Source organism: Tauraco erythrolophus, chromosome 22 (genome assembly GCF_009769465.1).
Source record: "Tauraco erythrolophus isolate bTauEry1 chromosome 22, bTauEry1.pri, whole genome shotgun sequence".
NCBI classification, from domain to species: Eukaryota; Metazoa; Chordata; class Aves; order Musophagiformes; family Musophagidae; genus Tauraco; species Tauraco erythrolophus.
In genome coordinates, this window is record NC_141486.1 from 7057583 (window position 1) to 7072110 (window position 14528).

At 46.0% G+C, this 14528-nt stretch overlaps 1 protein-coding gene across 2 annotated transcripts in view; it reads left to right on the plus strand.

The window, feature by feature from the left end:
* Window positions 1–14528, plus strand: part of ABL1 (ABL proto-oncogene 1, non-receptor tyrosine kinase) — a 78895-nt gene that overhangs the window by 48674 nt on the left and 15693 nt on the right. For both annotated transcript variants that reach the window (XM_086624923.1, XM_009986399.2), the window contains exons 2-3: window positions 9146–9319; window positions 10052–10347. In XM_086624923.1, coding sequence (XP_086481049.1) covers window positions 9146–9319; window positions 10052–10347 — 470 coding nt within the window. The remainder of the gene's footprint in view (window positions 1–9145; window positions 9320–10051; window positions 10348–14528) is intronic.

The following is a 14528-nucleotide window of genomic DNA, read 5'->3' on the forward strand; positions in this document are numbered from 1 at the left end:
AAGCTGTATCTTCAGGCCTCGACGTTATTTTTTAAATTTTTTTTGCCTGGAGAAGGATCGCCCTTATTTTAGATATGAGAGGAGAATGATACAGCCAACTCCAGGCTCAGGAAGAAAATTTAGATGAGTCCATCAGTAAAATATTTTCAGCGTGTGTTAATATATAATCTCTTAGTTCATTTTGATTATCCCCCTGCAAGTTTGCTTTCCTCGGGCATTCATTTAACTAAATTTTCTTGCATGTTTGCTTTTAAAAGGTGATTTTTTTTTTGAGTCACACTCATGGTTATTTGTAGGCACTGAGATGTTAAAACATATGGGCCCTGACTAGTTCAGATTGAAGGCCTGGGTGACAGAGGCTCCGTGCTGGGCTGGGGGACTTTGGGCTGAGGTCTTGCTCGGCATCACCTTGAGCAAGTTCTGCACCCGTTTGTGGAGCAGCATCCCGGGTCCCCCTGTGCAGCCCCGGCCCCTTCGCTGGGCTAACGGGGCTGTGTCCATCCCGCCGGGGCGGTCCAGGCTTCTTCAGCTTCTTTTGTGTTGCTGGATGTTGCTTCAGTGAAAATAATCCGCGTGCCAGGAGGACCGTGCTAACTCATCAAATCAGAGGCACGAACGGCAGCAGCTGATTTCCCGGGGCCTATCGCAAGTCGCTGTTGCTCAACTCTCGAATATTCAGTGGAGAAATGGACCTCGGAAATTCATAGCTTAGGAATCTCAAAATCTACAAATGGCTTCTCGTGGCAAACCCGTGTGAGGAAATTTCGGATTAAGAGTCTGTACTCATGTGTTTAGTGGCTCTGAAGAATTTTCTATTGTCTGAAGTCAAACAACAGTTTCCAGAGAACTTTTTTTTATTTATTTAAAGTTTCAGAAACCTAACGGTGGGCAGATGCATGTGAAGAATTTTAATCTTTCATATGCAACTGAATTCTTCTGTGATCTTCTGTGATTCTGATATAGACCTAGAAAGGTCTATAAAACCTCTGTTTGTGTCCCCTGGCTCTGGTACTGCTCAGGCTGCGTGTCGAGGAGGGGCTCCGAGCTCCGAGCCGTGCTGGGCCTCTCTTTTCTGTGCCGTTGGATCTTTCAACACAGCCCTGGGAGAATAGGCAGAGCGTTTGGGGCCTCTCTGCCCTGCAGAAGTGAATGCTGAAGGATGATGTTACAAGGGTGTTACCCTGACTGTTTTTGCAAGTTTTCTCTTTTGTGCGTGTGTTACAACCACTCCCCCCCTCCCCAATTTGCAATGCAGTTGCATAATAGCATTAGAGCATAGTTTGACTTGGCCATGCAGGCAGCATCCAGTTCACAACTTTATTGTTGACACAATACTGTAGTATTTCCACCTTCAGCTTCCCCGAGGCTGTGGTTGCACATTTATTTTTATTTTTTTTTAATGAGGGAGTGGGAAATGAGCATTGAAACAACTTCTAAACGATCATCTATCCAAGTAGTTCAGTCTCATTTCTCAGCTCAGCATGGGGCAAAACCGAAGCCAGCATCCAAGCAGCGTGTTAAAGGTGAACAAGTGTGAGAACTGCTACTCTAATGCTGTGACAGTCCCTCGGGACATAGGCAGCCCAGGGCCCACGGTAATTGACTGTAGGTCTCTTGGAAAGTAGGGTGAGAAGTGAGGATCTATACCCACCTGGGAGGGGAAGTAAAGTTGTGGTGTGTTATTTTTTAAAAAAAGAAAAAGAAAAAGTAGGGTTTTGTGTTATGTCTTGCTAAACCTGAAGGTCCCCATGTGGTATTCCTGGGCAGCTTTCTTATTAAAATTACTGTGATGTTGAAAGCCCCTGTTGAGGACTCGTCAAGAAGAGTAGTGGTGGCTTGCCCCAAACCCCTGTACTCCATGGGCACAAGTGAAAATATGGTGGCATTATTACTCTTAAGAAGATAGCAGGTTTTTACATATGGATTTGTTAATTTTATTAGCAACCACTTAAGCTTGCAGTGCTGTGAAGGCCAGACTGACAGATGGTGAGAAGGGGGCAGGCTGGTGTCAAGGACCACAAACTAGTGACCATTGCTCCTGGATCCTATGAGCAGCATGTGACAGCCAGTCCATTCCCATGCGCATCCCACAGCCTCGCTGAAGCTTATGAAAAGATTAAGGAGATGATGGTGATATCACTGGAGAATTTAGCTCTACTCTTGTTATCTTAGGTGTGTGGGTGGCTGTTGAGGGCATGAGGGGGAAGCTGAAGGTTTCTTTACTGTAAGTAGGCTATGAAACCTTGAACAACTGCTTAGAGGATGAAAGGTCCATTAGTTATGTGGAAAACCAGTTGCAGTCAGGATGATAGATTCAATTTTGCCTAATCCAATCTTTTGTTTTGGTTTTCATGTGTTAGCAAAAGCATGACAGTGTTTGGTTGATGGATAGCATGAGACTGTAACAAAATCAAGTCTGTTTGTTGTAATTTTACACACACTTTTTGAAAATACTGTATTGAGGGTGAGTTTCATTTAGAGTCAGGCACATGTGTAGGTCTACATGTCTTTTGACCAAGTTAGCAGAAATAAATATATTTTTTACATAGTGGTCCTCTTCCAAAAGACTATTATGCTCCGTTAATTTGCAGGAAGGAGGATTGTTTGTAGAGTCCTCTTTGTGGTGGTGTGGAGCGGTGGCAGGTGCTGTGTCCCAGTGCCATGTGCTGCACTGTGTACAGGCGGGCTTGCCTACTTGCTGAAAAAGTTGAGACCTTTTCTTAACTTGGTCAAAAATAAGTTTAAACTGGTTCTAACAATTTCTGGGATTTCATATCAATGTTTGAGCTGGCTGTTTTTTGCCCTTGTTTCTATTCTCAGTAGTAAATATTATTCTAAAATGTGAGAGATCTGAATTTCTGTCATCTGCTTTCTTCTTTCTGCCTTTGCCAAACTGGATAATTCCTCACCCACTTCACACCAAGAAAGGGTAAAGAGTAGAAGGGAAGAGGCACAGCGAGTACTGCTGCCAATCTGATCTGAAAAACAGAACGTGTCCATGTCCCAAATAGGGGCTGAAATAGTCTTGCTGCCTTTTTGGGCTTGCTCTGCCACTGAAAGGCAAAGCCTTGTTTAAAAGCCATCGATGTTCTCTGTGAAGTTTAAAAACTGTTTCTGTAAAGTTTAAAAACTGGTTTGGGGACGCTGGTAAAGTCCTTTGTTTTCCAACTGAAATGATTTCTGTCCTGCCAGCTGTCAGATTGTCTCTATTTTTTTTTTTTTTAAGCGTATCTTGTTACAGTTAGAGTAGAGGAGCCTGGGGAGGAGCAGCAGCCCGTAGCCATTGCCCTGCTCCTGTAGAGTTTCTTTTCCTGCGTTTGGGCATGTATTGAGCCGGACCCAAATCGGCAGTGCCAGCAGCCCATCCGGCCCCAGTGTTGCTAGGATGAGCAGGCAGGCTGTGGGGCAAGCTGTTAGGAAGAGCGAGTGCGTTAAGACGGCATTGCTGCCTCCCAGGGAAGAGCCTTCTGTTTGCTTCCTCTCTTCCTTGGCTATTTTCTGCTCCTCACCTCTTGGCCTCTCATTACCATTGCTTGGTAGAATTCTTGCTTTTTAATTATGTTTCTGGCTTTGTAATGGCTTTCTAGAGGTGTGCTTGTTCCGGCAGTTCTTGCGTGTCCCATCCCCAGTCAAAAATCTGGCTGATGGTGCTTGCTACCATTTCCCCTCAGTTGTGGAGAGGAAAGGATTATAATTTCATAGGAAGAGCAGTAACTGTCTTCAGACCTGAAACTGTTCGTCCACAGACATATTAGTCCTTCCCTTAGTAGTCTGAGGCTGCTTAGTAAAACAGGGAAATATAACAGTAAATCTCTATGATTCTTGCTGGATGCTTTCCCTCCCAAGGGCTCAGGAACGGGCAAACTTCACTACTTCTCCTCCCTTAATAAGGAAACCAAAACAGAAATTGGGAAGGTAAAGTTTTCAGAAATACGCAAGTGTCACTGAAGTTCACTTGGATCGAGTTACTCTTTCCCCTTCCTCTCCCAGAGGTTATGGTGTAAGGTCAGGCAGCAGCTCAGTAACAAATTGGGGAATAAAATCCAAATTTCTGCCATACCCACTATTCCACTCCATACATCTACAGCTATGATTAGCTGGCTGGAGAAAGATGATATTGACCATGTCACTGAGGGCTTGTAAATGGAATAAACGCAGTGAATGAACTTGGGTGGAACAAGCAGGCTAATGAAAGAGTGAACTTCCAAAAAACCCCCGAATAACAATCAAATGAAAACCAGCAACAACAAAAGCCCCAAGATGATGGAGGAGTGGGAGAAGCCACATAATTTGGGGTGCTTAGTGTTGGACAAGATACAACACTGCAGTTGGCTCTGAGGGCCTGTTTGTGCATGGGCACTGAAGCAGGAGCCATGAGTGGCCTTGTTCTCTTGTGTTTGCCCTCAGCAGACTTGGTTTTCAGCATTTAGAGTGCTCAAGGTTCCTGGTGGCTGTGCAAGCATGGGGGGACCCAGGGGGACCAAGGTGCCTCCCTGGGAGGGGAAATAGCATGGCACAACTGGGGAGACTGGCCCAGCGCAGGGGCATGGGCCTGGTTGAGACAAACTGGATCTATTTTTTGCACTTCTTCACCTCTGTATAGAAATACACAATATTTAAAAAGTGATTGCTTATCCTCATGCTGGCTGTAAGAACACGGACTTTCCAAATATCAGCCAAGAGCAGAAGTGACAGCGATAGCCTTTGCTGCAGAAGGTTATATGGCCTGTGCTGTGGAGTGGGTGACAGGAGAGATTGAGTGTGAATCACTAAAGGGATAGGTCTGAAACACAACATTGAGACAGTCCTTCTTTTTGGAAAGATCTGGTTTATGGATTTTTTGTTGTTGTTTTTTAAATCCATATTCCATCAGGCGTAGGGAATCTGTGAGGGCCACTGAGGAAACACTGGGACACAGAGGCAGCTGCTCCGTCATATGTGCTCAGTTGAGAACATTTGGATGTATTAAATCTGCATAGCTATTCTGCCATTTATTATCATTTCTTCCAGGGGAAAAGGAGAGTAGGGGGAATGTAGGGAAGGGAGAAGCTTTACATAGCATGTGCTGTACCTCCAAAGAGACTGCGAGATGTGTTCTGTGCTCCCTCGCTTTAGAAACCTCGTGGAAAAAAACGCCAGCACAGTTTGTTAGACCACAGGATGTTTGTTTTGTAGGGAGACAGGAGGTCTCTTCCTTCCCTTGGGACCGCCTCACTGTCAGCTGTGGAGCAGCCGAGGGTAATTCTGTGCTTCTGTCTGTTTTCCAGCCCTTCCCTTAAATTACTAAGGAAATTTGCTTGCGTTGGTCTAGACCAGAATTGTTTGTATCTGAGGACTTCTTGCACAGTCCCTACCAATGATTCATGATTTCATCTAAACAGTAATTAGCAAGAGGTAGTTATGCTTATGAAGCCTTTTGGTGTGCAAACATAAATATCTCTGGGTAAAAACTTAATTTAGGGGGAAACGAAGACATTCTGATGGCTGATGCCTCAAAATAAAAGCTCCTGTTGTCTTATTTCGAAGTCTGCTCCCTTTAATTAAGAGTCATCATTTAGTTGGTGTTAGTGGAGAACCGAATTATAGCATTGCTTTGGGACGCCTCCCAGGAATCCAGGTGTCATCTGGAGCACGGTATGATCAAAGTAATAAATTACAGTCTTGCTGGGATGCAGCAGAAGACAAAGTGGACGTGTGGAAGGAATCACAGCGCAGAGATAACAGATTGAATTACGCTCGCTTCCTGCCCCATCGCTGCACCAGAATACTCTCCTGTAGGTATAGCACCCGGGCTGATTTATTAGGAGGAATCTGGCTGATGGAAGAGCTCAGCAGTGCTGTAAAATTGTCGTTAAAACCAGCAGTGTGAGGCGAAGAAGCTGTAGTGTGTTGAAAAAGACCCTGTCTGTGTATGAACAGCAATGTCTGATTCCTGCTCTGAAGGACTGTAATGTCTGGGCAAATTTACCAGGGAATAACTCAGAGGGATAAATGCTGCTGACAGCCAGCTGTACGTGGCTCCCAGATGGACATGTCCTGTCTGCTTCTCTCACTTCATGGTTTTGTGTCCTGAGTCTGCTGACAGCCTCCTCTTGGGGCCCAGACCTTTAAAAGTGTGTTTTGTCACGGTCTATCAAGCTTCTGCTACACTCGGGTCACCACAACTCTGCTCTTTCCTTTACGCTCTTCTCCGTGTTGACTCGGGGCCTCATCCTCCCTTTCTTGTTGCCCTTCAAGTTTCATTCAGTCACTGCCTTCCCCACCCCAGTTCTTAACTTTGGATTGCCTGCCATCTGGAAACGCCAGCCCTAACCCTCCCCAAGAGCTGGGTCTTGCGTCTCCCCGTCGTGCTCTCTGGCACGGCAGCGTTTGCACGCAGCGGGCACCTCCATCGGGGTGCCAGCGGCTGAGCAGGGGAGCGGACTGGGAGAATACAAAGGATGGGAGCCCATCTGTACGTAGTACCCTGTGTATTCACTAGGGTGGCTTTCCAGCTTAGCAAATTCCTGTGCGTTTGTTTCACAGCCCTCGCTCTGGCTGGTCTCCGGGTTCGCAGGCAGTTACCACCGAGTCAGTGTTGGCCGGAATGTCATCGAGCAGAACCAGCCTTCCGTGACTTCCACAGAGCAGCTTGTGGGCGTTTTCAGTGTTTGACACGGGGCTTTCTCATGGTCTGAATCGAAGCTCATACCTTGGCATCCATGCATCATGAGTCAGTCCCAGCATCGCGGCGGCCTGGGCATGAGGGAGGGATTCTTGCGGAGCGCTTGGCTTTCCTCCCGCATCCCCATCCGTGGCTGTGCATGAGCCGTCCTGCGCTGGGCTGCGATCGCGCTGGAGTTGGAGGGGAGCCTGCCTTGGATTTCCTGCCTTCCTGTTGAATCAGTCCCCCGTGGGGGAGGCATTTTCCTTCCTAACGGAGGTTATGGTCTGTCCCACCATGCAGCATGTACTGGTTTGTACCATAATTGGGGGAGAGCATCACGGCGTCGCTCCTCGCTGGGGTTGTGTATCTGCTACTCGCAGCTCTCTGCTGTCTGTCTGTTCCAGGTGTTTACTGACGGTGTAACTCCTCGGAGTATCTCCAGTCACTGCAACGCCCTGTGTTTGATAAGGGAGCTTAATGGGCTTGACAGGATCAAAGCGTTTTCATGGTAAAATGATTATAGCTTAATTTTCTGAAAGTGGATTTTCTGTTTCTTTTTTCCTTGTCCCCCTTGAAGCAAACCCAGGCTATTAAAATATATTCTCCTGCAGGAAACTGGAGAGGGAAGCAAGGATATAAAGGTGCTTTAAAAAAACCACCCAACACACCACCACCTTTTCTGACTGTGGTATGGCCAGTGGAATTGTTTAGAAAGCAGAATTATGTGACTTCTCTGATTCACTGTTAAAATATATCTCCCTGTAGGTGTGGTTTGGCAAGGAAAACAGGCCCAACAGTGCATATTCTTGCTGTTTTGCTCTCTGTCCACGTATATGATCTTACTTTTTCCAGAGAATGCAGTAGTACTCATTGATAAATAATCACCCAGAGAGCCTTTACCAGTGGTGATCTGACCAACACATTGAGGACACCAAATGGTCTGTGGGTGAATAGGGGCACTTTCACCTCCAAAGCTTAGAAAATAATGAGATTTGTTATTGTGTGTAGGGTTGGGATTGTTTGGGTAGTTTGGGTTTTTTTTTTAAGCATTTCCCCATTGGGAAATGTATTTTGGGCCTGTCCCAATCCATGCTTGACTTCCTGAGGTTTTTTGCTGTCAGTCGTATCAGTTCTTCACTGGTTTACTGGTGCAGCTTATACTGGATTTCCAGACCAAACAAGCAATGGTGTTCAAAGCATATTTTGGTGTGATCGCATCTCCGTGGCAGCCCTTGGCTAGTGAGTATTGCAGTGTAAGGAGAGAACTGTGCTCCCAGGTGACCTGATAACGTAGAAGATGCTTCTCCTGGGATTTCTCCCTCCAAAGCTCTGCTACGTTCACCTGTGCAGAAGAGGGATTCAGCAGTGGGGGGGGGGCGGCAGGGAGCAGGTGGGGGCTGATGCTGAGTAACGAAGAGCAATTTTGTGGTGGAAGGGGCTGGGCGCAATAGTGCCGTGTTTCCTGTCCCCGTAGCTGCACTGATGCGATGGTTCGTGTGCGGTGCTGTGACTTTGCTCGACGAACTCATCCCGATGGAGAGTAACCCTTCAAAAAACCAAGATTTTCACAACTTATTTTCCTGGGTTCATGCCAGTACAGTTGCCCACAGAGCTGCCAGTGCAGCCGGGGGTGGCACGTTGGAGTGAGTCGGGATACAGCTGCCTGGAGCATCGCTGCCCCAAACTCTTGAATCATGGTCCAGAGGGGAGGGTTTGCAGGAGCGACCGCAATAAAAATTCCCTGATGTACGTGGACTTGCCTGATACTTACCGAATATTACACACCTAATGTGCTGCAGTGTAGAGAAAAGTTTGGCAGTTGGTTTTTACTCACCTGTGAAGCTCAGTTTTTAGGAATCTCGTTTTCTGGAGGTGTCCCAGGGCTCCTAAAAACGTAGAAAGCTCATTGTGCGAAGTATGCCCACCGCAGCACTCTGTTTTTAAGAGAAGCAAGCAGGAGAGAAGGCAGCAAAAAAAAGAGACAGCCTTGTACTCAAATCAGAAGAGAAACGATTAGAAATACTGTGAACAACAGAAGTACGTATCTCATTCTTAAATACCATGTTTTATAAATCTCACCTTGCCCGGCTCTCAGTGCTGCACGTTCTGGCAATTTCATTTATAGGATAATTAAGGGATTTGCCTTTTAAAGGTCTTGAGTTTGTTTTCAAATCTAACCATTCCAGCAGTTAGGCACGAGCCACAGGATTTACAAGCAGCAAACAGCCTACGTGAGCAGCATTTGTGTGCATCTCCTGCGTGCCCTGGGAGGCAGGAGCTGGGGGCCTGGGGCAGGCTGGGGGACAGCTCTGGAGCGAGGGTGTCCTGCCAGTGTGGCAGGAGATCTGCATTAAAGAGCTGTCCGTATCTGTCCTCTGATGCATGAGGAGCACACATGTCAAGGAACAATGTCAACCAGAAAATCCGAGTGCATGGGTTAACCAGATGGCTTTTATCACCAAAAATGAACGTGCTTTTTCCTCTCTCTTCCTCCTCCAGAAGCCCTTCAGAGGCCGGTAGTGTCGGACTTTGAGCCCCAGGGTCTGAGCGAAGCAGCTCGCTGGAACTCCAAGGAAAACCTTCTGTCCTGTCCTAGTGAAAATGACCCCCATCTCTTTGTTGCACTGTATGATTTTGTGGCGAGTGGGGACAACACTCTCAGCATAACTAAAGGTAAGATAGCTGGTGGAGCGGTACTGGAAGTGTGTGAGAAGGCGTAGAAAGAAAAATCACTGTGGAATAACTGAGTTATAAGCTAAACCCTATGGAATTTCTTTTACTGTGGGAATTCTCCTTAAACAAATACAAATACTTCAGAAAGTCATAACCTTTTAAAAGGTTAAAACTGTCTGAAGCTTTTGCATTGGGCAAGAAACTGCCAAAACTAAGGTCTCCATTAGAAGCAAGAATTTGAACTGAGAAATTAAACTAAGCTGATTTTAGAGGCTAGCCTCTATCATTTTCATAGTTCTCCAAAACACAGTCCCTGTATGAAAAATGATCATACAGATACAGTGTTTTCTTACTCAGTCCTTCTGTTCCTTATGAATACTCCAAGTCACATCAGCTTACCTTGCTAATTGAATTTTTATTATTATTGTTTATCCACTCCTATTCTCTCCTAGCCAACTCAGTTCAAATAAAATTTACTGGATTCATTTTTTAAGCTCAGGCAGTATCAGAGCTGGTGCAGGACAGCACAAGAGCCTAACGAAATTCCTGAAGTGTGACTTTATTTGGCTGTGAGGGGTCCACTCAAGCATAGAGGAACACACATACTCCCTGCTCAGTCATACCTGTTCTTACAGGACATTATTTAATGATCTGTTAGCCAGAGAGAACCTATCTTTTTGTCCTAAGTTCCCAGGTTTGCCATGTCTAAATACGTTTTCTTCTTGTGCTAAGGTGAAAAGCTCCGTGTCCTGGGCTACAATCATAATGGGGAATGGTGTGAGGCCCAAACGAAGAATGGACAAGGCTGGGTACCCAGCAACTACATCACCCCAGTGAATAGTTTGGAGAAGCATTCCTGGTATCATGGACCAGTGTCACGTAACGCTGCTGAGTACCTTCTGAGTAGCGGCATCAACGGCAGCTTTCTTGTGCGAGAGAGTGAGAGCAGTCCAGGACAGAGATCTATTTCACTGCGATACGAAGGAAGGGTGTACCACTACAGAATAAACACTGCATCTGACGGAAAGGTAGGCTGCAGGCTATCCAAACTGGGAAAGAAAACCTTGCCAGTATGCTTTGTCCACTGACTGTGCAAGATCAAGTAGCAGCAGTTGAATTGAGCAGTTCTGAACCCTGATCACAATGTTCATCATCTGTAATTACAATAAACTGAGATTCCGACATGGCTGTGACAAACGGTTTTGCTCCTTTAGCAAACTTGTGGTGAGGCATCATACAGCTCAGTAGTGAAACGCTTCAAGATAGGAGATAACAGAATTACATCAGAGCTGAATGTAATAGGTATCGTTAATGAGAGAGCCTGAGGATGAATTCTTGTCCCATTTGTTCAAAAGATAATCTCTTCAACTGCCGAATCAGAAAAGTCAGCACCTGTTGCTAATAATCCTATAAATGTTAGGGACCGAATGCTATTTGAGCTGTTCTGCAGTGTTTTTAACTACTGTTTTGATTTCTCTACAGTATTTCAGCGTGATCATTGGAAACGGGTAGGCACTTTCACTTTTATATGGGCCCTGTCTCTAGTTTCTTCATTTTATTTTTCCTAGATCATTGTGTGCTGTAGCAGTGTTGCAGTGCCGTGTTTTGTGGATGCTGCAGAGAAATGTTAGCATAAAAGTGTAGTTTTCCACAGATTTTTGTTTGAATTTCATGGAAACATTTCTACTGGCATTGGATTTCGGAAAAGCTTGTTTTTAATGGATCTGTTTTAAGCAATGTCTCTTTAGATCCTGTGCAGAAGTTGAAGTGTGGGTCTGGAGCATGGCTACTGAGGCTCTTCTTGCCAACATCTAGTAGATGACAGATTCTGTGCCATTGAAGTACTTCAAAAGAAAGAAAAAAAAAAAAAGTAAATAGTAGTATAGTAGTGGCTCACCATGGCCAATTTTCCTTTGTCCTGCAAGAGCTTTACTCTTCTTACAGCAATGTTGACAGCAAAATCTTTAGTATGAAAACATAGGGAACCAGTACGTAGTGTTTCCTATTTATCAGACTCATCACTCTAAAACCTTTAATAAGATAAACAGATTTTAGTCAGTAAGGAAATACTTTTAGTCTGCTTTAGCAAAGAGATTGTAATTGAGACAACTCTGACCATGTTACTTAAGGCAACGTATTTCCAAGTTATGGTGCTTTGATTCTTCCTTTTTCCTCCCATGTAGACGCACTCTGTGGTCAAAATCGGCACTGTGAAATGCTGACGTGCAGCATACTTGAAGGACTACATGGCAATCTGGAATATTATTCCTCCTCCTGTCTCTGTAGTTGATATTCCTTCTATTCCTGTTGATGCTGGCAGATGAGCCGTGTTCACATGCGAACATTTTCAACCCTGGCCTCCTTCAGTTGGTGTAAATGAGCGTGTGTCCGTGATGCAATAGCACATGTTCTCCATTTTAGCTGTAACAGGATTTGGCATATGAGGGCTTTCATCCCAGCAGAGCTGTTTATATCCCCAAAAACCAGTTCTGCCGAGCTAAATAAACCTTTCAGGTCTATATTAGCCAGGTCAACTGTTCATTTTCCACGAAGTTGCTTGAATTGGTGTTTTTGAGAAAAGGGGCAGGTCAGCACGATTCACTAAAGCAGATCTGTGGCTGATGGTGGTTGGAAATTCAAAATCGAGAAGCAGCAGTGACCAAGAGCTGTGGCTCCCAGGCTTTGGCTGTTCGTGCAGGGGCGAGCACAGGGGTAGTCACGGTCGCCCTTGTTGCCAGCATCCCTGTTCGCCACGTCCGTGCATCAGGCGCTGCGGTTTGCAGCCTGGCGTGTAACCCGCATCATTCCAATTTGTGTTAATGAGCTGGGCAGTGAATTGCGGCAGCGCAGCGGCACACGTGCTGCCCGCTCTGCTGCTGGGCTGGGGCACGCTGCGCTCGTCCAGCACCCTGTCCCCAGCTGTAAAAGGTGAGGAGCTAGGAGGAGGAACAGCTAATATCCCTGCTTTTCCCTCTGCGGAACGGAGACTGCTGGAGCAGATCCCCCGCTCTGAGCTGCTCGTGTCTCACTCTATTACCCGCTTCGCGGCAGAGCATGGCTCTGCCGAAGGAAAGCTCTTACCTTCAATTCCCTGAGCACCTGGAGCCTTCCCAGCCTGCTGTATCATTAGTCAGCCTGTCCAGGGAGTTTAATATCTGCAAGTGCTGCGGTGAGGATAAATGGCTTTGGTGGGATCATGTCCTGTGACAGGAGAACACACTATTGGGAGAAGGAGGTATTAAGGAAACATGTGGAACAACTTCTGCTCGATGCGGAGGTGTGCCGTGTGTCGCACAGCCATACCCAGGCTTTTTCCTGGGGAAAACTGGAGGGTCTAGGAAAAAGATCAGAGGTGTGCATGTCTTTACCTTTAGCACTGTTCATACTGAATTCATTGAGGTTCAACAACTTTAAAAAAAGAAAATTCCTCAGGGAATTTTTTCTTTATTTTCCAGTTTAATGGATCGTATTCTCCGGACCACCTTTTAATGTTTTGTTCGTTTGGTTGGGGTGGTTTGGTGTTTGTTTTTTGGTTTGGGTTTGTGGTTTTTGTTTTTGGGGTTTTTTTTGAGGAAGGCATTAAAAGTGACCTTTCTTGATTTGGCTGGCACGGTGTAGCTAGTCATCTGGTAAACCACTTCCGTGGTACAGAGGACTTGGTTTTCCTGAGTTGATAGTACTTGGGGCAAAGCCTCCTATTGAGTAACCCAACTGAATAAACAGTGTTGTCCAGCCAGTTTTTCAAATCCTGCTGTCCTCAGCATTAAGGACACAGGACACATGACCTGCTTGAGTCTCTTGGAGCCTCCAGCGGCTGAACTGGATGCAGACTTGCTCTTTTATTGCGGATCTTCATGGATTTTTCGTGTGGACCTTCAGTTTTTGTCTGCTGACCGTGAAGGGGGAGTCCTATCAGGTTAAGGATGCACTGGAGGTTAGCATGGGCCAGATTAAGCACCCTTATAAAATATACTAGCCAGGGAAGAGGTGTGGCCTGGTGACAGAAGTTGCAGATAAGCAGCTAAGTTGTACAAGCAGAGCCCCTTGGAACGGGGACCGGTGTTACAGTTTGACCGACGATATAGAAAAATTGCCCAAATAATGTGTCAACAACACAGCCAGGGAGCAAACTCGGTGAGTCCTACATAACCTCACGCAGTGCAGGAACGTGGAGTCTGTTACCTCCGGATGAGTCCAGCTAGCAGCACCGGGCAGTTTTCTTGGGGTGAAGTTATCCAGCAAGGAGCTTGAACCAAGCCTTGGTAACGGGGTCGGCGGAGAAGGGAGATTGCGGCGAACAGTCACAGCGCGTGTGCGGCTCGCTGGGCTGCAGCGGCAGCGTGCCGTTCATAGCTGCTCCTTGCTTCATCTGCTTGTGAGACATACTTCAAATTCCTGATGAAGATTTAAACAGAGCGGAACTCTGATTTCCAGTGGTGCCGATGGGAAGTAAGGCCTTCAGGAGTCAGCGTTGAGATGTAATCACTGAGAGGTTAGAAAACCTCCGCCTGCATAATGAGCACGTTTAGTGGGTGGATGTGGGTTTTTTAATGTAAATGGAAAACTTCATGTGTGTTAAGGCATGGAGTGTTGTCCTGTGGCCTGGACAGGGTGATCTGGAGTTCTGTTCCCCATCCTGCTACAAGTTTACTGTGAAACCTTTGTCCATTTAGGACAAGGAGAACAGATTTAGATTAGATCTTAGGAAGAAATTCTTCAGTATGAGGGTGGTAAGACTTTGGAATAAATTGCCCAGAGAAGTTGTGGGTGCCTCCTCCCTGGAGGTGTTCAAGGCCAGGTTGGACGGAGCCTTGAGTGGTCTGATCTAGTTGAGAGGTGTCCGTGCCCATGACAGGGAGGTTGGATTAGATGATCTCTAAGGTCCCTTCCAGCCTATGCCATTCTATGATTCTATGATTTATTTAACTTCTTTCTTTCTCTGTTACAAGATGATATAATCTCTCGGATAAAACACAGGTATCTTTAACTTCCGTGAGATTTTGAGATCATGAGAGATCAGCTGTCATAAAAACAAGGGCAGCTTGTTTTTTTTTCCATCCAAAAATTCTGTCTAGGTGGAAGAAGCAGAATTTGACCCTAAATCTGGGATTTCTGGATGTCTGGCAGCCCCGTCAGCTTCCTGGCCCCCCGAAATCCCAGACAGATGGCCACTGCACATGCATAAACTGTTGAGTGCCTATCCAATGAG